The sequence below is a fragment of the Salarias fasciatus genome, chromosome 16 (genome assembly GCF_902148845.1).
Source record: "Salarias fasciatus chromosome 16, fSalaFa1.1, whole genome shotgun sequence".
Taxonomy (NCBI): domain Eukaryota; kingdom Metazoa; phylum Chordata; class Actinopteri; order Blenniiformes; family Blenniidae; genus Salarias; species Salarias fasciatus.
In genome coordinates this window covers 2,417,649-2,441,985 of record NC_043760.1, presented here as the reverse complement: position 1 = coordinate 2,441,985, position 24,337 = coordinate 2,417,649, and the positions used below count along the sequence as shown (strand labels likewise).

General features: G+C 50.1%; 1 protein-coding gene across 1 annotated transcript in view; it reads right to left on the bottom strand.

The window, feature by feature from the left end:
• The window catches only part of vwa8 (von Willebrand factor A domain containing 8), a 59,582-nt gene extending 35,547 nt beyond the window's left edge, over positions 1-24,035 (bottom strand). Inside the window, exons 1-19 of the mRNA XM_030111903.1 lie at positions 23,753-24,035; positions 22,544-22,621; positions 22,312-22,442; positions 21,021-21,131; positions 14,705-14,872; positions 14,306-14,470; positions 13,349-13,398; positions 12,065-12,173; positions 11,869-11,973; positions 11,656-11,784; positions 9,462-9,596; positions 8,599-8,676; positions 5,154-5,314; positions 3,906-4,019; positions 1,865-2,045; positions 1,715-1,792; positions 1,527-1,642; positions 735-835; positions 325-431 (exon numbers count right to left, since the gene is read on the bottom strand). Coding sequence (XP_029967763.1) covers positions 325-431; positions 735-835; positions 1,527-1,642; positions 1,715-1,792; positions 1,865-2,045; positions 3,906-4,019; positions 5,154-5,314; positions 8,599-8,676; positions 9,462-9,596; positions 11,656-11,784; positions 11,869-11,973; positions 12,065-12,173; positions 13,349-13,398; positions 14,306-14,470; positions 14,705-14,872; positions 21,021-21,131; positions 22,312-22,442; positions 22,544-22,621; positions 23,753-23,891 — 2,256 coding nt within the window. The 5' untranslated portion in view covers positions 23,892-24,035. The remainder of the gene's footprint in view (positions 1-324; positions 432-734; positions 836-1,526; positions 1,643-1,714; positions 1,793-1,864; positions 2,046-3,905; positions 4,020-5,153; positions 5,315-8,598; positions 8,677-9,461; positions 9,597-11,655; positions 11,785-11,868; positions 11,974-12,064; positions 12,174-13,348; positions 13,399-14,305; positions 14,471-14,704; positions 14,873-21,020; positions 21,132-22,311; positions 22,443-22,543; positions 22,622-23,752) is intronic.
• Between the last annotated feature and the right edge of the window lie 302 nt (positions 24,036-24,337).

Genomic DNA, 24,337 nt, shown 5'->3' with positions numbered 1-24,337 from the left:
CCACATCAGGACGTCTTTTTAACCACGACCACGAAGCTACATTCAGAAGAATTTCACTCCTTAAAAGCTCACTGTCCCGTTTTCACGACGTTTCCAGTAAAAACGGTTTCGCTTTGGAGAAATCCGTCTGTCTGAACAGAGTGAGCAGGTCGAGCCACCCGCCGCTGCTGCTGGATGTTTTCCTGGTGAAGCCACACACACCTGCAGAGAACGACACGCTGCCGACAGTCTGAACCGGACTGGAGGAGCAAAAGCTCAGTGCTGACGGTGACAAGAACGAAATCAGAAACCAGATGACACACAGACACAGACGTGTTCCTCTACCTGTGGATTGTCGTAGAACAGCACGTCGGGAATCTTCATTTTCTCGCTGGGGTTGTAAACCGGAGCAGAAACTTCTCCGATAGTCAACACTCCGTCTTTGACCACGCCTGAGGAAACACGGGACAAACGGCGAGATGAAGGAAACGTGAAATCTTCACCTCTGGCGGTCAGACTTCTGTTTCCTCTGCCGAGTGACTGAAACGGCAGAAGAAACAGCTGATCGTCGATTCCTGAAGGTTTAAAGACTGAACCACACTGCCGCTGTTAGGTTAGGGTGAACATTAGGAATAGGGTCAAGGGTCAGGAATAGGGTCAAGGGTCAGGGTTAGGCAGTTTCAGCCCAGATGCAGAGCAGCTGGGTGGTTCTGCTCCAGTCTGTCGGCTGGATGGAGACTCAGCAGTGGACTCACAGGGACGATCCCGGCTGGACTCTGCTGGATCCGGGCTGGTCTGGATGGAGCAGTTGGTCAGGGTCTTTTCCAGAGAGGCACGGGCCAGACTGGGCAGGAACCTGCAGCACACACACACACACACACACACACACTTAGCATTAGTATTCATTTTAAACATCAGCTCTCAGAACAGGCAGCAGAAACACTAAACTTCATGTAAGCTGCTTCAGAACGGTCCTGGACGGGACCACACTGTCCACCCGGAGCCACGGAGACATGAAGACAGCTGGACTGAACAGCGTGGACGTGGATCTGTGCTCTCTGGCTGAGCCAACATTTGCCACTTTAGTATCAAGGAAATCTGAGGAGCCAAACGAGTCGACTCTTTTCGGTGAGTCCAACAAAACAAAAAGAGCGAAGCTAATTTGTACACAAGATGATTCAAAATGCTTCAAAACAGGAAGAAACGACGACGAACAACAAGTTTCTCACTCTTGAGTGTTTTTTGCTTCATTTTCTGTCTTTACTTTGTCTTCTGCTGAGCAGATTATGTTTTGGAGACATTTTTCTTGCGCTGTCAGCCAGATCCAGCAGTAATGGAGGTTTTCCTGCGGCGCTTTAGCCTCATTCTGTTGCTACATGCTGACATCTAGTGGTGTGAAATGGTACTGAGGAAACTACGGCCCTGCCGGCTCAAAGTGATGCAGCTCCAGCTAGTGGTCAGCGGCGGTATGAGCGTTCGTCGGCCCTGAACCTGATGAAAACATGAGGCGGCGGCGGTCGCATGGCGGCGGCGGTGCCAGGGCGCACCTGGAGAGACAGGCTTTACTGACGGCGTGAGCCACGCTCTCCTCGGGGTACTGGGAGAGCCGGCGGCAGATCCTCAGCAGCTGCCTGGTGGAGAGCGACGAGGCCAGGGACTGCGCCTGAACACACACACACACACATTAACAATCCCTTCACACACACGTACACACACCGTGCACGCCGACGCTCACTGTGGGGTCGCTGGTCTTCCTCAGAGTGTGTGTGAGCTGCAGCAGCTGCTCCGCCGCCTCCTTTGGAACGGCGGGAGTCTGGATGGAGACAGGAGAGAGCGTGAGAGGGCGGCGGCTCAGACCCAGACCCGGACCCGGACCCGGACTCACCAGTCCCAGGATGAGGTCCATCTCCTCCGCCTGGCCCAGCGGCCGGACGCTGTGGTACAGGAACATGGTGAGCAGCTCCGGACCCAGCCACTGCTGGCCCCGGCCGGCCGGACCGCCGCCCACCGCCGGGGGCTCGGCCAGCGCCAGCACCCGAAACGACGGGTGGACGGCCAGGATGGACCTGGAAGCACAGGGAGACGGCGGAATGGAGGGCTGCAGGTGCGGGCGGCGCCCGTCACGGCCGTGTCCCTCGCCATCAGCGTCAGGGTCGGGAGCACGACTCCTGACAGACGGCGGCAGGATGCTCTGATTGGAGCGGACAGCCAAGTCCACGAGACGCCCACGCCGCCACGGGATGAATTCACCCCGGAGTGGCGGGGGCACGTGAGCCGGCCATCATGGCCGCTGCCGACGGCGTTCTGCTCGTCACACAACAGCAGCGAAGGCCCGGACCACCTGCTGCTCCAGCAGCGCTCGCCCAACCCGACGGCTTCAGACTTTATCTCCACTTCAAATTAAATCTTCGTCTCCCGAGGAAAAGCTCTACAGCTGTTGCATTATGGGTGTTTTAACACCCTGACAGCACGGCTTTGAGGCTAATGCTAGCTAGCTAGCTTTCACAGCAGCATCACTGATGCCTGCGCTGCTTTTCTCTGCCATTTTTACAATTTGCTCGGTGGTTTAGTGAGCGGGATGCGTCTCACCCCACATCTACACCGGTTCATGGATTTGACCTCTTTCCTGCAGGATGATTCACGCTTCACGTCACGACCTCCACCACCTGAATCACCTGCCGCCGACACGACGGCGCAGAGAGCACAGCACGCCTTCAGAAACAGGCGGTCATAATGTTATGGCTGACCCATACAGACAACACACATAGATACACCTGAAAATAACACGCTCTGTTGCCTAGCAACTCATCTCATCCATCTCCGAGCACTTATGTTCACCAGCGATCCTGAACACCTAATGAGATATAAAAACACACACTCACACACACACACACTGAGCCACAGGAGGCGAGGAAAAGAGGAAGTGGGTTTATTCCAGACCAGACAGCCCACCACAAACATCCTTCCTGCCAACCTTGGCTGTTTTTAGGCAACACACACACACACACACACACCACACACACACACACACACACACACACACACACACACACAACCACACACACACACACACACACACCACACACACACACACCCACACACACACACACACCACACACACACACAGAGGAATCAAAGTCCAGACCGACCAACAAAAGCCGTTCACACACACACAATCAGAGCTGAGCAGCTGAAACGCTGCGACTGGATTTCAGAGACGACGGTTCAGAGTTTCGGTGTTAAATAATCTCCCTGAGTCATGAATCTATTATTACTTCTTCAATAAATCATAACGTTCTGCAAAACGCAGCAGAGCGAACTCTGGGTTATTTTCAGGGTGAACACCTGGTTTCACTCCCTCTCTGACAGGATCCCATGAAAAACTCCAAAAGACGAAGATAACACACACACACAGAAAGAATTCACATGATCCACAATGTGAGCCTCATCATATCACAGTCACATCTCAGAGCTCAGAATTCTGATGCAGTGACGCCTCCTCACCACCAGGTGGAGCGGATGCTTGTTGGACTGTCTGTGTTTTGTCTTGAAAAGCAGAAGAAGTCAGTTACAGCAGTTCATCTTTCCTCACTTTAAAGACAAAGAAGCCAATAAAATACTACATGACTGCAGATATAAATATATAATTTTGAGTTAAATAAGAAGAGAAAATGCATTTGTAATGTGTTGCAGCATCAATGCTAACTTTGTCTGTGTGTTTCTGGAGATTTCACTGTATGCTAGCACTGAGTTAGCTGATCTGGCGCTAATCTTCTTCTCTACATGCACATGGGTCAATGTGGTCTTTTTTCTGTTTTCATTTGGAGATAACGGAATCTGGCGGTTGTTTCCAGTGATTCGGGGTAAACAAAGCGGAGTGGATCGTAGTGAAGCAGAGCCGTCAGTGAAAAGGCGCGTTAGCGTACCGCTCCTGCATCTGCTGGTCGGTGAACTGCAGCTGCTCCTTCAGCGCCTGGTACCGGTCCCACCTCAGCAGCCTGGTCCCGTCATACAGGTCCAGCTCCCGGTCGTGCAGCAGCCTGGAGCACAAAACAAAGCGTGTTCAGAGGAGCTGTGGTCAAGACCACCAAGCCCAAGACTACATCCAGACCAAGACCACAGCATCCTAACACCAAGGCAAGATCAAGACTAAGACACTGAGACCAAATCAGGAACAAAACCAACACAAGACCAAGACAAGACCAAAACTTTAAGAGGCTGAGACCAACTCAGGACCAAGACCAAAACTTTCAGGGGCCAAGACCAAATCAGGACCAAAACCAAGACAAGCTCAAGACCATGACGTTAAGAGGCCAAGGCCAAATCCAGACCAATACCACAGCATCCTAACACTAAGACAAGACCAAGACATTAACAGGCTGAGACCAAAGCAGGATCAAGACCAGAGCATCCTAACACCAAGACAAACCAAGACGTTAAGGGGCCAAGACCAAATCAGAACCAAGACCAAGACTTTCAGGGGCCAAAACGTCAAGGGGCCAAGAGCAACATTTTCAGGGGCCAAGACCTCAAGGGGCCAAAATCAAGACTTTAAGGAGGACGAGACCAAATAAGTATCACGACAAGACCAAGATTTTCAGGGGCCAAGACCAAATCAGGGCCAAAACCAGGGTATCCCAAGACCAAGTCAAGACAAAGACCAAGCCAAGACCAAAACTTTGAGAGGCTGAGACAGGGTCAAGACCAAGATTCCAAGAGGCCAAGACCAAGTAAAAACCAAAACCAGAGCATCCCAAAACCAAGTCAAGACCACGACCAAGACATTAAGAGGCTGAGACAGGGTCAAGACCAAGACCTGAAGTGGCCCAGACCAAGCAAAAACCAAGAACAAAGCATCCCAAAACCAGGACCAGAGCATCATAAAACTAAGACTTTAAGGGGCTGTGATGGAGTAAAGACCAAGACCAAGAACAAAACCAGAGCATCCCAAGACCAAGGCTTTAACGGCTGAGATCAAGTCAAGACCAAGACCACTATGGAGGAGGACACCAGCGGTTAGCGTTTGACAAATGTCACAGCAGCAGCGGTTTTAAATTCATGTCAAGCACTAAAGGGAGGCGGTTCTGACACACTGAATGTCCACAGCGTTTTCTGAATTCACCACGGCGACCGCATCCCGGACCGGGAGCGGGGTTCTGGGTCGGCCGAAGTACCTGGACAGCACGGCCAGCGTCCCCAGGTTGACCCTGTGGACGCCGTCCAGAAGCAGCAGCTTGCCCTCGATGGCGGCGGTGACCAGTGGCGACGGCCTCCACGCCGTGTCCCCGTTGGGGAGGGTGTACCTCTGCTGGAGCAGGTCCCGGGCCGTCATGTCCTGCAGGAGGAGGCAGCAGATGGACACACCCGGTCGTCTGGTCGGGCCTCGCGGCCTCCCTCACCCCCCTGCTGGTTACTGGGAACGTTCCCAAGGCCTCCATGTCAAGGCTCCTGCTCTGAGATGTGACTGAGGGTCTGATGGGGTCCTGGTCTTTCTTAAAGGGGGTTATGGTGGAGCAGGTAACGAAATGTGAACGTTAAAAATGAGTGCCTCTATTATTCTGTGATGAGAGTCCTACTGGACACCATGTTGACTCCTCCAGAGGCATAACAACATTTCGAAATTTCTAATCTCAACACGAAGCCAATTCTAACAAAAACTTCCGCAGCAAAACAGAGAAATGACCAAAACATTTTTCCTGGATTTGCTGCATTCTGCAGGTTTTTCCAAACTGTCCCTGACAGCACGGCTTAGAGGCTAATGCTAGTTAGCTAGTTTTCATGACAGCATCAATGTCTGAGTCTGGGGCTGCACGATTTTGACAAAAAAACCTAACTGCGATTTTTCTGACCGATAATGCGATTTTCACATTTTATACTTTCAAATGCAGAAAACCGCTAAAATTATGGTCGAAAAAATTCTTGTTACTTTCACACGGTCTTGCTCAAGTTGACACACAAAATAACACATAACGTAAACTGACTTGACGGCGCCTGTATGGAATGCGCACAGCTGAGCCCAAAAATGTAGTACAGGAGAAACCGCGTGCGCATTGGTGGCGTTCCAACGCGAACAAGACACAAGCATCAACAGTCCTTCTGACATTTTAACCCTCACAAAACAAAGGCTGACACCTTGACTTTATTTTGAATTTAACTGCACAACATAAAGTGCAAAAAACTTCAGGCGGCGGCAGCCGAGACGCCAACATGCGTGTCCGCATCATGTTTGGAAAAAAGAGTGTGCTGTTTTAATGAAATAAATAACAAATAATCAAAACCCAATGCTGTCGAAATTGTAATTCAATACTGGTTTTGATTGCATGGTTCACAGAGCATTACTTAGACAACAGTTTTCAATGAGAAATAAATGGAAATAAATAATCCTTTTTGCGGTAATATTCTTAGTTTAGTAATCCTGCTCTGGGTCGTCTTCCCTCACATTCTTGGGCTGCAGCTTCATGTTTTCATGGAGAGAGATGATCGCATCCACACGCTGGATGAAGGCTGAGCTGTGGGGCGATCGGGTGAGAGAGAGAGAATAACCTACGACTTGTCAACGTTTCTGTTAATGTCCTGTTGTGTAGAGGTGAGACTTCAGGTGTTGGTACACAGACGTGTTTCCTCTGGATCTGGCTGCTGCATAGAACGCAAGACTCGAACGTTTTGATTGGTGGATAGGTCTGTCACTCAAATGCCTCGAAAAACCTCAGCCCTGTGCGGCTCGGTTACCGCAGGAGTTAAAACCTCAATTTCGACTCGGTGTCGGTTAATCGCGCAGCCCTAGCTCAGTCTCAGTGTTACGGTACTGAAATCTGATAAAAACAAGGGAGCGCGATACGTCTGACTAGTTTAAATTGATTTCAGTTACAAAACCTGTCAAGGTGTTTGATTTGTGGTTGATGATTAAAAACTTTAAAGTTAAACTCAAATTTCATGGACAAACTTGTTTCAAGTGTTAAATTAATCCTAAAACTAACTCTGGTATTTAATTACGTTTGAAGTTTTGTAAAATAAGAAATTTGTTCCTTTTTCATGGTTTTCAGTTCACAAAACTAAACTATTTTTATACCAATATCTGTACTGATAAATATTGGCTATCAGCCAAAACTGCAATATTGATATCAGGAACCGGGACCGGTGCTTCCCTAGTGGGGGGTGGGGGGGGGGGGGGGGGGGGGGGGGGATCAAATTTAAATTATTAGAAATGTTGACCATTTGGTTGCTGGTTTGAAAGGCCAGATTGGAGCCTCCTTCAGGCCAGTTGTGGCCCACGGGCCTTATGTTTGACCCCCAGTCCAGTCAGTGGAGGTGGAAACGAGGCGTCCTCTCCAGAGCCTCCTGCTGTCAAACACATGCTTCCAATTTGTTTGGCCTGGAACGGCGCGGCGCGGCACGGCGCCCCCTCCTGATCTGACCCAGCTGCTAAATCAGACACCGCCGCTGACCGAGGGGGGGGGGGGAACGGCCCGTCATATCCACCGTCACGCCGCCGTGTCACGGAGGGGGCTCAGAGGAGGGCGGTGGGCCGGCCCGGCTCAGGCTGGACCCATAACGCGACCAGCTCATCTGGAAGATTCTAAAACCAACTTCTCAGCCAGAACGGCGAGTTCGAGTTCTCCCTTCAGCGTCTGAGCAGAACCCTCCATGTTCTGGTCACAGAGCTCATCTATTAAAAACAAAAACCGCCTTCCTCTCCCGGCCTCTCTTCGGCCTCGCGTGTCGTTTTGTTTTTTGTTTTTTTTTTTCCCCAAAAATGGGATTTTCGGCGCCGAGCAGATGAACGGCCTCATGGCAGATTCTACAACTCCCGCAGCAGGAGTCACCCTTGACCTCCGCCGGCTAAAAATAGGTGAGGCCCGACGCAGGAACACAGAAAGGCTCGGAGCGCCGCCGCTTCCTGCATGGACGTCACGTGGATGGCCGCACGCCGCGCCGCACAGCGCCGCAGAACGCCGGCCGGGAGCCTTCCCAGCATTCAACACTGGACGTCTGTCTGGAAGCCTTTAAATCCATCTTTACTCCGTGGAGTTCAGCAAACCTGAGACTCCGATCCTGTTCATCGTCAAACAGTGACGATAGACGAGTTTCAAATGTGTGAAAAATCTGCTGAAATCTCCCAAAATCTGGATAAATATTAAGATGAAAAACAAACATCTGAGCTCTCATTATACAGATTTCACGTTTTTCTCTAAACTGCTGGAGCGCCGCGGTCTCGCGTCTCGACGGGACGACTGCACCAAGAAAAGCTAACAAAACAAACGCAGCATCCAAGACGTTCACCTTTTAATCACCGCTTTCAAAACTCAGATTTTCAGACTTTCACTGCCTTCCTGGCTTCTTTGACTGATTTTGGGCATTCGGGACAGAACAAGTGATTCTATTTAGAATATAATCGACACTGATCCAGGGTGAACCGAGCAGCTCAGTTAGAATTTACACAGACGTGAAGAGGGACAACGGGAGAAACGCTCCAGACAGATGGTCTGAGTCACGCTCCTCATTATTTATGTGTGTGTGTGTGTGTGTGTGTGTGTGTGTGTGTGTGTGGGGGGGGGGTCACGTGCTGCTTTCACACATGATAAAGTCACTGTGCGGCGTCCCGAGCGGCGCTGTCCTCACCTGGTAGAGCATGACGGGCTCCACGCTGTAGCCCAGCATCTCGGCGAACTCTCTGGCGATCACCGACTTCCCGCAGCCCTGGAGGGACGAGACGCCGCGGTCAGACGCTTCCACGCCGTCTTTAGATTAAATAACCAAGCAGATTGTATTTGCCCGTCTCTGTGGAGAGTTAAACCCTTTCTCCAAACAGCAGAAGCAGCATTTTCTGATGTAAAATCAGATTCAATGTGGAGAAAAAAAAAAAATCTGATTTCAGGGAAATCTGGGGGGAAAAGTGGGATTTGAGGCTTTTTTTCCTGCCGTGTGATGCAGATCACCATGAGTTTCCTGTTTGAGGGTTTTGTTTATTGGTGGTTTTGTATTTTTCGGGCCCCGGGGGGCCGAGCGGCCCTCAGAGTGAGTCCAACAGATCCCACCTCAGATGAGACTTACTGGCACTACGGCCTCTGCTACCTCTGAACTGGGCCACGTTCCATGATATTGACTATTTTTATATTATTACTCATAGAAATTACCTGAACAAATCAGTGTTTCACCATTGGAAAAAAAAAGACTGATTCAAGAAAAAAAAAGAGGTTTCTGTTGACCTGAACTTGAAATTTTGAAAAATATGGGTGTGGTTTTCTGGGGAAGACTTTGACAAAAAGCGATGCAGAGCAATGATAAAAAAAAAAAAAAAACCCTTTTCATTATGAGATAATTTTCTAATTGGTCCCCCCACCACCATTTTAGGCGGAGTTTCGTTGAGGCCACTGATCTTTCCTTTTCACACATGGGTTACTCTCATCTGATCTCTTCGTCCTAAATCCCAGATGAAACCGTCTCCTGAGCCTGTGTGGGTTTGTGTCCAGGTGCGTCCAGACCTTGGCTCCGATCAGGCAGACGTCCTTCACCATGTGCGACTGCATCATGTCGGCCATCAGCTGGACGTGGCTGGGCGTGTTGATGAAGGCGGGGCTGCTGTCGGGGGGCCGCGGCCGCCGGGTGCCCGCCGGAACCTGAGCCAGAACACACGTTTAACACAACTTCACCACAGACCGGAACACCTGGAGCAAAAACACCCTCACAAGCTTGAATCCACCCATTTATGTCAATTTACCCAGAAGTCCACAAGAAGGAACTTTAAGAAAATCTAGATTAAGATATGTACGTCAGATAAAGAAAGTCACACTTCATTCCTTTTGAAAGTGTTAAAACACTGTACAGTGTTTAATTATTGTTTTAATTAATGACCTGCTGGGGATCAAACCAGCGACCCGGGCACTGGAGGGCAAACCACTGCAGCAGCAGCAGCTGTTCTCGACGGTCTGGGACGGATCGGTGCAGCACGACTGAGGATGAACTTCCCAGAAGAAGAGTTGAGCAACAGACGTGTTTCTTCAGAGTATCAGAGGGCGATAACACGGAGCGCTACTGTGTGTGTGTGTGTGTGTGTGTGTGTGTGTGTGTGTGTGTGTGTGTGTGTGTGTGTGTGTGTTTCTATCCTTGTGAGGACCAAATGTCCCCACAAGGATAGGAAAACCTGCACGATGTGCCTTGTGGGACCTTTTTCCAGTCCTAATGAGGGAAACAGTGTTTTCTTGACCATGTTGTTACTGAAAAAAGTCAAAGGTCAAAAACATTTCTTTAGGGTTCGGCTGTGTGGTGGTTTGGGTCAGGGTCAGGGTCAGGGTCAGGGTCAGGGGCTAGTAAATGCATTATGTCAATGAGTGTCCTCACAAGGACAGAAATACAAACCTGGATGTGTGTGTGTGTGTGTGTGTGTGTGTGTGTGTGTGTCATGTGACGGTGGACTATCTCTGCAGAAAGTAGGACTCAGTCGCTCCCTTTTCTCAGAATCGGTTTTCTGGTTGCGGATTTCAGAGCCGAGCAGCAGAGACTCGTGGGAATTCTCAGATTATCCGCTCCGCCAGACATTAAAACACAAAAACAACAACAAATGGCTGAACAATGAGTTTTTATGGCTTTTCAGCTCAATTACTAAACAAATTCCCATTTAGAATTACATAAAAAGCAGCACATTTTCCCTTTTTTATTGGGTGTTAAACTTCTTTTATTAACCACAGAAATAAAGCAACAGAGAATTTTTGCAGCTCATAAACATTTAAATATTCATTCATGCCTCAGTTTAGACGTGTGTGCACAGTCTGTTCGTGACATTTAAATCTGTCAAATGCTCCATAAAGTACGACCGGTTGAGTTTAGTGATCGTGGGGCGAGTGTTGCAGTTCCACCAGACGCCACAGGGGGCAGAAACGGTGAGTCTGAAATGTTTTCTGGTCTCGTTCTTCTGTCTCCTCAATTCACCAGGCGAGTCCGAGTCCGGCCTCCCATCACAGTCATGTTCGTTAAAACAAACAAAACATGAATCACTGGTGTCAAACATAAGGCTGGTGTTCCCCCAAGCACTCCGGATTCCTCTCACGAGCCTAAAACACCACTTTGATTCTGCACAAGGACAAGTACGAGGACGAACTTCTAGTTACTTGACGATACCGAGTACTTAAAAAATACCAAAACATCATATGCAAAACGAAACGCAAAGGCGACGGCGCTGCAGGAAACCGCCTCAGCACCGACTCCGCACCGCTACGCCACCGCCGACCGGCGCGAGACGCCAGGACACGACGGCGTCTGCGATCTGAACCCGCCGTTAACGAGTCGGTCGGGGATTTAATCAACATCAGCATCAAGCATCGCCGGCGAGTCCCGGAAACCTGGAGCTGAATCCACGGAGCAGTGAACTGATGACACACCCGGTCAACTCTGCCGTCCCGACGTCTCAATGTACCCGAACCGGGACCCGACCCCCGACCCCACACCGGGACCCGACCCCCGACCGGGACCCGACCCCGACCCCACACCGGGACCCGACCCCCAACCCCAAAACCAGGACCCGAGTCCACACCGATATTGCTGCATCCACATGGATCCTCATGAATCATCTCCTGGTCTGTTTGTTGTTTGTATTTTCTGTGTCGCATTGTGACCAGGAATCAACCATTCATTCACTTATTCATCCATTCATCCATTCACTCTCCAGCCGTGCGGCGGTACCTGGAAGGTGACCTCGCCGTCCGCCGTGCGCAGCGTCACGTCGGCCAGTCCGCCGCCGTCCTTGCTGCTGGAGACCGTCTGGATGCTGCAGGGCGGCGGCGGGCGGCGGCCGTCCAGGAGCTCGAACCTCTGCGGGGACGACAGGGTGCTGAGACGGGGACGGCTGAGACGGGGACGTCTTCACGCTCTGACGGAGACGGGGACGAGACTCACGCTCAGCACGCCCTCCACGGCGCCGCGGCCCTCCCGGCCCAGGATGCTGCTGTAGGGGTACAGCCGCTGCACCAGCTGCTGCGGCGACAGCGCCGGGAACGAGTTCTGCGGCGGGACGACACAAAGGACAGCCGGTCAGAGGTCCCCGCTCGCCACCGTCTCGCCGCGTCCCGCTCCCCCCGCCACGCCGTCTCACCAGGACGCGCAGCGCCGGCACGAGGTTGTCCACCGGGAAGTCCGGCAGGCCCAGGAGGGACGACTCCTGAGAGCACAGCGTGGTGGCGAGGGACAGCAGCTGGGACACCCTGAGGGACACAGTGAGGACATGGTGAGGACTAGGGATGGGTACCTTTCACATCTGAATCGATACGATACCGATACTCGGTACCTGCGAATCGATACCGGTATTTTTCGGTACCTGTTTTCGATCCTTTTTTTTTTTTTTTTTGGGCGGGGGGGGGGGGGGGGGGGGGGGGGGGGGGGGGGGGAATATCCATTTGGTAATTAATGTTATTTTGTATATTTAAAAAAATAGTCAAAACTTTGGAATTTTCAACATTTATGCTTCAATAACATCAACTGAAATAACTCCAACATAGAGCTTGAGAAAAATGTGTGAGGGAAAGTAAAAAATTAAATAAATAACAATAATAAATAACATAATACAAATAGACTCAAATAAATAGCTGTATGAAATGTTTCACATTTGCACCTGCTGCCCATACAGTAACAAACAACTTTCAGAATAAATAACTGTATAAAATGTTTCACATTAGCAGCACCAGGCCCCTCTACAGTAAACAAACACTCAAAGGTTTACTGGAGGATCAGAACTGTATGGTTCCAACTCGTGATTGGGCAGTCATAATGCCAATCAAACGCCACGTGGGACCGCTTTTGTGTGATGACATATCATGCCGAGTCGCCGCCTCCATGCGCGCTCTTGTTTCGAGCCGCGCATGCGCAGAGCATTGTTTAGGAAGTGACATGCAGCGGGAGCGACCATCGCAGAAGCAGAAGCCGCCCAGTATATTATATATTTGCTCCCGGTCTGCGAGTCAAAATACTCCGAAGATTTTGGACCCACGTAACCTCGTCACCGTGTCCTCTGCTCTTGCCGATGCATAATGTCAAGGTGCGTTCAGGGTAAAAAAAAAAAAAAAAAAGGTGCGTTCAGGTACCGAAATGTGGTACCAACGGATTTCCCGTGAATCGATACTCGGTACTTCAGCGGGAATTCGGTCGGTACCAAAAAATTACCGAAATTCGGTACCCATCCCTAGTGAGGACACACAAAGACGCAGTGAGGACACAAAGACACGGTGAGGACACGGTGAGGACACGGTGAGGACACGGTGAGGATGCAGTGAGGACATGGTGTGGACGCAGTGAGGACACACAAAGACGCAGTGAGGACGCGGTGAGGACACGGCACCGTCCCTCTGGACGCCCTGCAGACCGCCCGGCCGTCCCGTCTCACCGTTCTGCCGGGACGTTCGGTCCTGCCGAGTACAGCAGCTCCAGCTGGTCCTGAAACACAAAGCACAGACACTGAAAGACGGCTGTCCAACATAAGGCCCGTGGGCCACAGACAGACCGCAAGAGGCTATAATCCGGATAAACCACCGAGTCAAATGTTGACAGTTTAGTGAAACCAGACGTTTTCATGTCGTCTACCCTGCTCTACAGCCAAGAGAAGCTTTAACGTTTGAGTTTAAAGGTGATTATTTTACCGTTTCAGCCCCTCAACATTTGTGTGTTTGTGTGTGTGTGTGTGTGTGTGTGTGTGTGTCTCCCAAAATAAACCGAGTTTGACACTACTGGGAAAATGTTTTTTTGTTATTATGACATTTTGGTGAGAAACTTTCAAAAGTATATACCTTAAAAAATAATTTAAAAATGTAATTAAGAAAAAAATACTCACTTTGTTTATTTCAATTAAATTATACTTTACACACAAATCCTACATTTTACTATTTTTTTTATCCAGAAGAGAAATTAACTTTATTTCTGATGTATTAAATACTGTGATCAAACATGTCCCGATGCATGTTCGCTCCACTTCTCTAACAGTAATACAATGTGGCAGGAAACATCTTAAATCTCATTTGTTCTAATTCACTAAGATGATGTTTGATTATTTTTTTTCAGTTCAGTTTTGTTAAATAATGAAACCACTTTTGTCCGGACACCTCTGAAAAGTGTCGCATTTTTAACCATGAACAAATAATGAATTAAATCAGAAAGTTAATTTCTCCTGCAGTGAGACGACGTCCCGTCTGCCGAGTGATTTCAGGTTCCAGGTCAGGGAGGACAGACACCCTCCTTCCTGTCTCTCATTTTCTCTCCTTCTTGAGGCTTTGTGCCGACGGGAGGTTTTGTGCAGCGGGACGGTTGGACGGCTGGACGGTTGGACGGCTGGACGGCCGCTCCTGACCTTGAAAGGCAGGTAGTAGACGTCCCGGGCCTGGAAGCGGGAGCGCAGCGGGGGGTCCAGCGGGTTGCCCTTGTACTTGGGAACGGGGAGGCCGAGGGCGATGACCCTGAAGTCCTCGCTGACGCGAACGATCTTCCAGCCGTCCAGCTCCTCCTTCGAGTGCTCCTGCAACAGAAAAACCCCGAAAGCTCAGCGCGGCGCGCGTTTCACTGGAAACGCTCGGCAGGCGTCGCAGGTACGTGCTGCACTCTGCATGCGGCGCAGCGTTTCTGGGCTGCAGGCGGGGTGTGAAGATTCACGGCTCCGGCGTGAAGCTCCACTCCGACACACCTTCCAACGAGGAGCTCGGCACCAGAGAGGCGGTGAGTCAGATTCCTGAGCGACGGACGGGTTTCAGACCTGCAGCAGTTTGTCGTATCGCTCTGCCGACATGAGGAAGCGCCCGTCCTCCAGCTGCATCTCTCGGTTCTCCAGCAGGTTGTTGAGCACGGGCAGGACGTTCCTCTCGGCCTTCTCCAGCCCCTCCAGGACCAGGACCCGGCCCTGGGTGGCCGCCCTCACGGCGCACTGCAAGCAAGACGCGACGCTGGAGTCAGACTCGACGACGACCGGGTCAAACCTGGACCTGAAAGGTCATGGTGCGGAGCTCCTGGACCCATCAGGTCTCCAGAGTCCGGTTCTGCAGGTCTTCTCTATCTTCAAAGTCAGAAATTAATATCACAAAAATACCCAATCCTGTTCAGTAAACAGATTTCAATCATGTCATTTTCAAACAGAAAAAGCAGGAGAAGAAGACGGGGGGATTTTCAAAGAAGCTGCAACTCCGACGGAGAACTAAACAAAACGTGTCAGAACCTTGTTCACACTGGCTCGGAGAACCATTTCCATAAAGTTCAGTAAACATGACAGGAAAAGAGGAATCTGTGACATAAATCCAAAACATATGCAATAAAAATAACACTCAGCGCACCGACTGGGCCAAACAGGAAGTGCAGATGTTTCAAACTGAAGAAACGCTGCAGTGGCCTGAAACGATCTGCGGGTCACAGAAAGAGACTGCATGTCTCAGAGCGGCCGTATCGTCTATCAGCGTCTATCGTCTCAGAACGTCCTCGAGCTGCTGTGTTCACCAGAGCCGTCCCGGAGTTTCACCGCTGTTTTTCAAAAAGTCTATTTTCTACCACCAAATGTGGGATTCAACCTCTCAAACTGGCTCGTACGGTTTGGGCCGTGTGTGTGCGTGTGTGTGTGTGTGAGAGCGTGACGTCAAGCGGCAGGAAGCGGGAGCTGTCTGGGCGGACCGCAGGCCGAGCGGCGGTGTAATTAGGTTAAGATGTAGATGTGCGGCGGGTGGTGTGGGAAGCAGAGCCGTGGAGCTGCAGCCGGGACCAGATGCTCTAAATTTAACTCCCGCTCCGTTTTCGGCACCAACGCTGTAATCAGATAATTGGTAGAAATGCGAGTGACGCAGGACGGCGAGCGGGACGGGCCGAGGTACAGACGGGCCTTCTGTTCTGTCCGACGCTAAACCGGGAGCAAACAAACAGAAAGAAGAACCCGCCAGACCAGATCCCGCGACTGGCGAGCCCATGCTCTCCGCTCTGGACGCGTTTTAGGAATGACAGATAAAACAGGAATGGCGTGGAAAGGTCATCCAACAACCACAGATCCACAGGGATGACCTTACTTCCACACAAATGGAGAACTTGGTATTTCGGTTCCATCTTTAACAGAAGACTGTCCTGTACTGCTGCTAACGGAGGAAGTAAAGCTGCTTCGGGTTTACTGACATCCTGTCGTCCAGGTCTCTGCTAGCTTCTCTTAGCGGATGACTGCTCTGACCCCTGAACCCCAGTAAAGCTGCTGTGATGTGCAGCAGTGGCGCAGAGGTCAGCCTGAATGCCTCACACAGTGAAGACCCTGGGTTGATTCCAGGTTTGGAGTCTTTCCTGTTGCAGTGTGAACGTTCCGCCTCTTTGATGCGTCTGCTTGTATGTAGGCTGAACCCGTCACTGGGTGGATGGCTCAACGGCTGGTTGGTTTCTCGGTTTGTTGGTTGGTTGGTTGGTTGGTTGGTTGCTCAGTTGGTTAGTCGTTTTCTCAGTTTTTTGGTTAGTTGAGACACCAACCAAGCACCTAACCAGTTTGTTGGTTGGTTGATTGTTTTCTGGGTTTTCCAGATTGCTTGTGTTCTTCTCTGTTGGTTAGTTGCTTGTTTGGCTTCTTGGTTGGTTGTTTGTGTAGCTTCTCAGACAGTTGGCTGGCTGGCTGGCTTCTCGGTTTGTGTGGTAGTTGGTTACTTGCTTGCTAGTAGGGGTGAAACAGATAACCGACAGTACGGTCCGTACCTCGGTTTTTGCGCCACGGTTTCGGTTCGGTACACATTTTGTGCATAAAGAGAACAACTTTTTCTCCCAAAATTGTCCCTTTATTTTGCTTGTCAGCAGAAACTGCATTTCACAGTAAACATTAACACAACATTATCACTGGTGTCCTGTATAATATCATCTGCTTCCCTCATGACAACAGACACTGAACACAGTATTTTCAAATAATAAATATCCTCTTATTGCCTGACTGCTTGTACACATTATACAGCAGTATAAACTGAAGTTTTCCCAAACCGGAGATTTAAACCAAGCTGGAGCCTCTTCAAAGTTCTGTCTCTGGACTCTTCGCTCAGCTGGACATGCCTTCTGTAGGCACTCAGTGTTGCCAGATTTGTTCAGTAAAATACGCAATAAAGTGGACGTGTTTGGAGCCACCGATAGGGGCATGCTTCAAGCTCCAGCTGGGTCTGGGAGCAGAAAAGCCCAAAACGGCACTTTGGAAGCAAAAAAAAAAAAATCACTCAACTTACGACTGCCAACATTGACAAGCGACTTTTCAAAATAAGAAGCTGATAACAAGCAGATCTGGCAACTATTGCTGCACTTCGACCCCGCTACAGTTACACCAGCGTCTGAGCGTGAGCAGCAACACAGCAGCGGTTGGCCATTAGCTCGCGGAGAGAGAGCGTTCATCTGTCCGGTCAGGTGCATACACCCACGAGAGCCTCTCCGAGGAGCAGCCCGGCCAGGCACTTCCAGTGTGCTCCTTTGACTTTAGGAGCAAGACGCCGGCGCTCCGTGGCGCGGCGCAGCGCTTTCGCGTCTGGTGGCATCTGGGGGTTAAATGATGGGCTGTAAAGTAGGCGTGTAAAATCAATCACAAAACCGAAAAACCGCGGTCCATTAGGGGGGATTGTCCCGTGCTGAGCGTACCGAACAGTTCAATATTTTGCCGCGTACCGTTGCATTGGCTGCTTAGACCCCTTCTCACACCGACTTGCCGAGCTGATCACCACGGCGGCGGACTGGAGTGGTTGGTGGTGCGGGGCGGGGTTAGACGAGAGCAGTCTGTGATCAAAGATGCTGAATCGGAGAGTCATGGATGAAAGCGTATGACGTGGATCCTGAATGTGGCGGTTTGGTTTCAGACTGTTCAGGTGGAACATCCAGTCCGTAATTATTATTAGAACTTTTAGAAAAAGAGTTTCGGACAGTGGCGTATTGACTTCATATAATTTCATGTCTTACAGCCACGTGAGCTCAGTGCATCAGTGTGAAAGGGGTATGAGCTGCTTGAGCTGAATTCCTAACTGCTCTGAATGTTTGAGGCTATCTTGATCTTCCGGGTCGCTGGCTCATGGGTATTCTCCCTCTGCTTCCTTTGCCATGGCTGGATGTTCAGTTTGAACCGGCCTCGGCCGCTCTGTGGCGGAGCGGGTGGCTCCACCACGAGGGTGGCGTCGAGGGACACTTGTTAAGGTGTGAAAGCGTTCATGTGGAAAACACTGAATTCCCCAGTGTCTGGCGTTCAGGCAGCCTGCATGTCAGCCGTCATCATCAGTGTGTGGGTGAACGGGTGAATGCGACCGATCATGCACGGCGCGTTGAGACGGCAGAAAACAGCCCGTGTGGCGAACGCCTGTTAGCCATTTAAAGCAGCGAGGGCCGCCGCTGCTTCAATCGGATTATCTGAGCGTGCAGCAGCAACGTACAGATCCGTACGATGCCTCTAAAAGGACGCCGCTGACTTGAGACTGAGCAGGAGTGGAGGTGGGGGGGCTGAGGGCGGAGAAACAGGCCGGTTCACAGTGAGGGGCTGCAGGAAGACGCCTTACGTAAGAGCCTGCTGGACGGACAGAGGTCAGCCGGACGGACAGAGGTCAGCCGGACGGACAGAGGTCAGCCGGACGGACAGAGGTCAGCCGGACGGACAGAGGTCAGCCGGAGCGCCAGAAACAACATGCATGAGATGGCATTGTGTGACCACGTGCTTCATGGGGGAGTGAGGCTCTGATTCAGGGTGATGGGGGGGGGGGGGGGGGGGGGGGGGGGGGGGGGCAGGAGTAAAAATGAAGCGGAAGGATGAAGGATGGGAGGGACAGCATGAGCACAGGGACTGAATGTAGGACTCCAAATCAGCACAGAGCCCCGAGGAATACTGGGATGCTCTGGTTAAACGCACACACACAGACACACACACAGACACACACACACAGACACATAGAGACACATAGAGACACATAGAGACACACAGACACACAGACACTTCAGTGGAAACAAGAGAAAACACAGAGCGGGAAGCGAGTTGTTGTTTTGTGTTTCTTGCGGCTGGAAAAGCAAACGTGTCTCGATTGGAGCATTCACTCTCTCATTCACTCTCTCATTCACTCTCTCATTCACTCTCTCATCAGAGGACCAGCCGGTGGCCTGCAGGCCTCTCTTCGGCTCGGCTCGGCCCGGCCGGGTGGGATCGGCCTCGCTCTGGTGTGAGTGTCAGGGAGGGAGATTCCTCCGACCGGCCGTCTGATTGAAAGCTGCTGGTGTGCCGACGCTGGTCATGAGTCTTCTGGTTAAAACGAAGCCCGAGATGATTGGCCGGCGGTCAGTCTGATCTAAAAATAGACGCTGGTACGTCTGGAAATGCTCTCTGGGCCGGTTCAATTATAGTGATGGAGGTTTAAATTCAGCACAGATCACTTCTGAACACACTCAACGTGACTCTGAGGCTCTGCTTCCCTGCAGACGTCAGAAACTTCGTCTCCTCGCAGCAGATGTTTGCTGCTGTGTCAAGTCGAGTTCTCTCTGCCGTCTCCACAAACACCCCCAGAATCCTGACTTCCCCCAGGCAACAGCGTGGGAATACGATCCCGATGTACCCGACAGGGACAGGCGTAACCAGTGAGGTGTGAGTTATATCGTCTACTGCGAGAACATCGTGAACGTTGTTCTGACGATGAGCCGTTTTACATTCTGGAGCATCGATCCAACGTCAGCTGGGCTTCAATCTAATCTGCACTGTCAGGGAAGGAGACCAACTAGCTAGCCGGGTCAGCTGCTAGCGTATTAGCTTAGCCACTGGCATCAGTCAGCTGCTAGCGTATTAACTTGGCCACTGGTATCAGTCAGCTGTTAGCATATTAGCTTAGCCACTGGTGTCAGTGAGCTGCTGGCGTATTAGCTTAGTCAGCGGCTATTAGCTTAGTCACTCAGGTCAGTTAGCTGTCTGCGTATTAGCATTTCGCTGTTGTTTGAAATCAAAGATGGCGGTTATTTTTTTCTCTTTAATGAAGTTGAAAAAGATTTCCATCTCCAAACGAACAGCACCATCTTTACTCGAACAGACTGGCCACGAAACGTCATTTTTCACATCCGCCGACGTGGAAATGCAGAGAAAATGTTTCTGTCACACTTTTCAGATAAACTTCTTTATCGAAGCGCGAAAACTTTCAGTCTCCATCAGTCTCCAATCCGGTCAAACCACCAAGCAAACTGTACAGATTTCAATGAAGACTTTTGAAGAGCAGCAAATCAAACACAACACTGAGTTTCATGAGACGCCAGAGGTCCTCAGAACGAGGTTCATGCAGAGGAAACACGGCGAAGCAGCTTTCAGTTTCCACTGAGGAATAACTCATTCATAAGATAACTGTAGAGCCCTTTCCCTATAGGGCTGCTACACTTTGCGCTCCTGAGGGTGTAGAGGGAGAATCGTCTCCAACGCGTGCCCCCACGGCAAGTCAATCAACCAAGTTCACGCTCTTTCTGCGTTTGGGTGCTGCGACCCAACACACACACACACACACAATCCACCGTTCGCATCAAGCTGGAGCCGGAAAGCTCAACCATACAATTTCCACCAGGCAAACACGATCGCACGCCGCTCGGACACCTGTGTGCTCCTGATATGCTTTGCCTGTACTGCTCCCCCTGGTGGATAATGAAATAAATGATAAATGGCTCCTACAATAACCCGTGCTCGGGTCGGTCAGTGACGCCTCTCCAGCTGCAGTCTCATCACAGGAACCTGAAGCTCACCGACGTGGATCCTCCTCTTCCACCAGTCTGAAGGATCGAGACTCAGCCCGACGGGGAAACGACCCTCTGGAGCCCAGATCCATGTTTCACACCTGGAGCTGCTGATGTGCTTTCTGCCTCACTCTCCCTCCGTGTGTTAAAGCAGACGGTTCGAGTGTTGGAGCAGGTGTGTCAAACACACTCCGGTCTCAGTCTGCAGCCTTTAGGGTTCATGTTTTCACAGATCCAGCTGTGGGTCCTGTGTGAAAGCAGCTCTGTGGTGGACAGTAGATTCCAGCCCCCTCTGCCCTCCAGGAAGAGGAACCGAGGAGAAACCAGCTGTGGCAGCAGCTCAGACACGTCGGGCTCACCTGGTCGATGTAGAAGGCCGTCCCCGACCGGATCTCCCTCCTCTGCTTCAGGTCGGTTTCTGTCGTGTCTCTGGACAGAGCGACGTACTCCACCTCCCGTTTAGTCAACTCCTGCACAGAGAACAAGCAGAGCGCAGGAATTCAGATGACCTCTGACCTTCAGGGCACACCGTTCCAGTCACACTGAGCCCAGCGGCTCCTGTATTGATCTGAAGAGGAAACCTCTCGTTTTGCCGTTTGTGTAAATGGTTTCCAGACCTGATCTGTTTTTTATGAATACTTCAATTTTTTTTTTTTTGACATAAAGATAATAAAAACACATTAAAGCTCGGGTAGACGATGTTGTCCAAAAGCACTTTTTGTCATACTGGGTGAAATGCTCCTCGCCCCCTGGGAGAAGTCAATTCATTATGTGGACAGAAAAAGGTGCGGAAAAAGTCTGACAATCGTCGCGGCCACGGGAGTGTAAAAACTCCGACCAATCGGAAGGCGCGGACCGCTCTTCAGGAACCAATCAAATCCCTTCGCCGTTCTACCAGCCCCCTGCGCGTTCATTTCAATGGCGTGCACTGGCCCTGGTTCAGTGTGCGCGCTGCCAAGGCGCTCGCGGCGCTCGCGGCTCGCGTGAAAAATCAAAGGAAGCGGAGCGGCGCGCTGCGCTCCTATGCGCGTTGTGTGCGGCAGTCAGAAAGGTTAATGACATTGGAGGCGATCACAAACTCCGCGCGCGTGGCACTTCCGCGTCCAGTGCGTTCGCTCCCAATGGGAGCTCCTCCAATGGGGTGGGAGCTGGGCGGAGCCTTGGGGAGATGCTACATTCGTACTGCATGCTACTTTTCCAAGATCGTCGACACTAGCTTTAAACGAACGACTGTTAAAATATATATATATATATTATATATATATAAACAAAATAAAAAAATTTAAATAAATAAAAATAAAATAAATCAAATTAAAATAGAAGGAAACTAAACAGCTGTTTCTGCTTGACGTCTCTTGTTTCTCGAGTTAAAAACAAACATTCATCACCTGGAACTGATTTCGATTCCTCTGAGATTCTCACTGACCTCAGTCACCGTAATAACAATCCAACTTCATGTTCTCTGTGTTCCACGAACATCCCTGTCCTCCATCCTTAACGTTTATTGCGTTTTCTCTGCGAATGTTGTTTTGGTACACAAATGAACAACAGCCCCCACTAGTGGCCCCACTCGCTGACTACACCGTTCCCATGGAAACGGAGCTCAGTGGCGTGAACGATGCCTGGATGTGTGACTGCAGACGCTCTCACCAGGTACTGCATGGCGATGGAGCGCCGCAGGGGCCCGGGGGGCCCGATGAGGAACACGTCCTGCCCCAGCAGGTCCTTCTGCATGATCCATCGCAGATGCTGAGCCACGGTCTGCGGCAGGTAGTCTGGAACTGGCACCATGTGGACGAACAGTCAGTCCCAGCAGACGCTCCAGCTTATTTCATATGTCGGAAAACAAACAGAGAGGAAGAAAAGGAAAGAAGCTGCTTACGGTGTTTGACCGGGACGAGCTCTGGATTCCGAGGTGTTTTCAGTCGATACGTGATATCCCCGATCTTCACTGTGTCACCTGCAAGACGGCGAGAACAAACAGGAGAAGTGAGTTTCTTTCACGAGTCCAACTCCAAGAGAGCTGCAATAACACGAAAACACTAAAAAAAAAAAAAAAAAAAAAAAAAAAAAGTCAGTGACATTTCAGCACCACAGATGGATCCATGTCTCTGGTCATTTTCTCTTAAGGTTTCTTTAAGAGGCTGTTTAATTCCTAGATAGATTTTTATTGATCCCTTTGGTAAAGTACAAAAAAAGTACAAAGGGGGAAATTGTAAATCTAAAAGCAACACAGCACCGACAGAAAACAAGGAGGTTAAAAGTTTCAAAGGGAAAAACACAGCCAGCAAAAATACACAAATAAATGAGTTGAAACTAAAAGTTTTCATCATTTTATAAATAATAAGACCTTGTTTTGAATTTGACAGAAGCAAAATGTTTAAACGGGGGAGATAAAATACTGTTCCACCAGTGTCTGAACAGCCAGAGGGACATTGTTCAAACAGTAACTTTGATTTTTAACAGGCAGGAAACGTGACATTAGAGAGGCAGGGTCTCTCAGATAATGAGAGAGTGAAGATAGTGAGAGCAAAGTTTGGCAATTAGTCAGGAAGACATGAAAGATGAGACCAGGCAGTGGTGAAGTGGGTGGAACTCTCAAATAAACACGGATTAACTTTTAATAGTTTATTCACCTGTGTTCAATACTCTTTTAGCTCTCATCACTCCAATAAGGCTTATTTTTCCCATTCTTTGAAGTTTTAGATTTGTCTATCATTTTATTTGATCTGAATATCTAAAATATTGATTTTATTCACAACAGCAGCGGAAGAATGAAAGAACTTGCTAGTTTTGACCTTTCACCTAGATAAAGGAGTAAGACTGTATGTAATCAGCTACAGTTCACTTAGACTAATAAAGCTATTATGTTTAAATTCACATGTTTAAGACTACATAATCTGCTGTATTTCATAATGAAGAAACCATATTTCTAGATGTGTTTGAGTGAGGTGACAGCAGTCTGTCTGTCAGTCTGCAGCCATCCGGCTCGTCAGGCACGACCTCCCGACCTGCAGGTTCGATCTAAACTCTGGCTTCACATCGCGGCGCTGCAGCGGGATTAGGTTACAGGTTAAAGGTTGAAGGTTACCTGAGGAGGTGTTGAGGAGTTTGACCTCGTGTGTTTTCCTCTTCCAGCCGTTCCTCCCCACCACTGGCCCCAGCAGCGTCCTCATCCTCCGGGCGGCCACGGCCGCCGCCGTGCCGCTGCACAGAACCTGGGAGTGCATCCTTCACAGCGCCGCCATCCAGAAATGCTCCAGAAAACGATAAAACTTGGTGTTTCAATGACCTTTCCTGTCCCCTTTTCTCATTTCATAACACCGGTCACTTCATGTTGGCGCTGCCGGAGGAAAATAACGGCAGGACAGAACGGTCCGCTCTTAAAGTCCTCCGTGCGGACGCGCTCACAAAGGTTCCGGGTTTCATGTCATCGCCCACGGTGGTTCAAGAAGATTCTTTATTTTTTGCAAACAGTTAAGCACAGCATGCCATGCAGTGAAATGTGTTTTACCACCTGTTTTAGATCGAAACAACACCGTCAAATGATAATATCGCGATGGAAGGCAAGGTGATTTAAAGTTTACTTAAAAATTAAAAGTTACAGCAAAAGTATATGATCCTTGCACAACCTTGAATCCAACAAATACACCAATACCTGTGTTGTAGTCAAGAC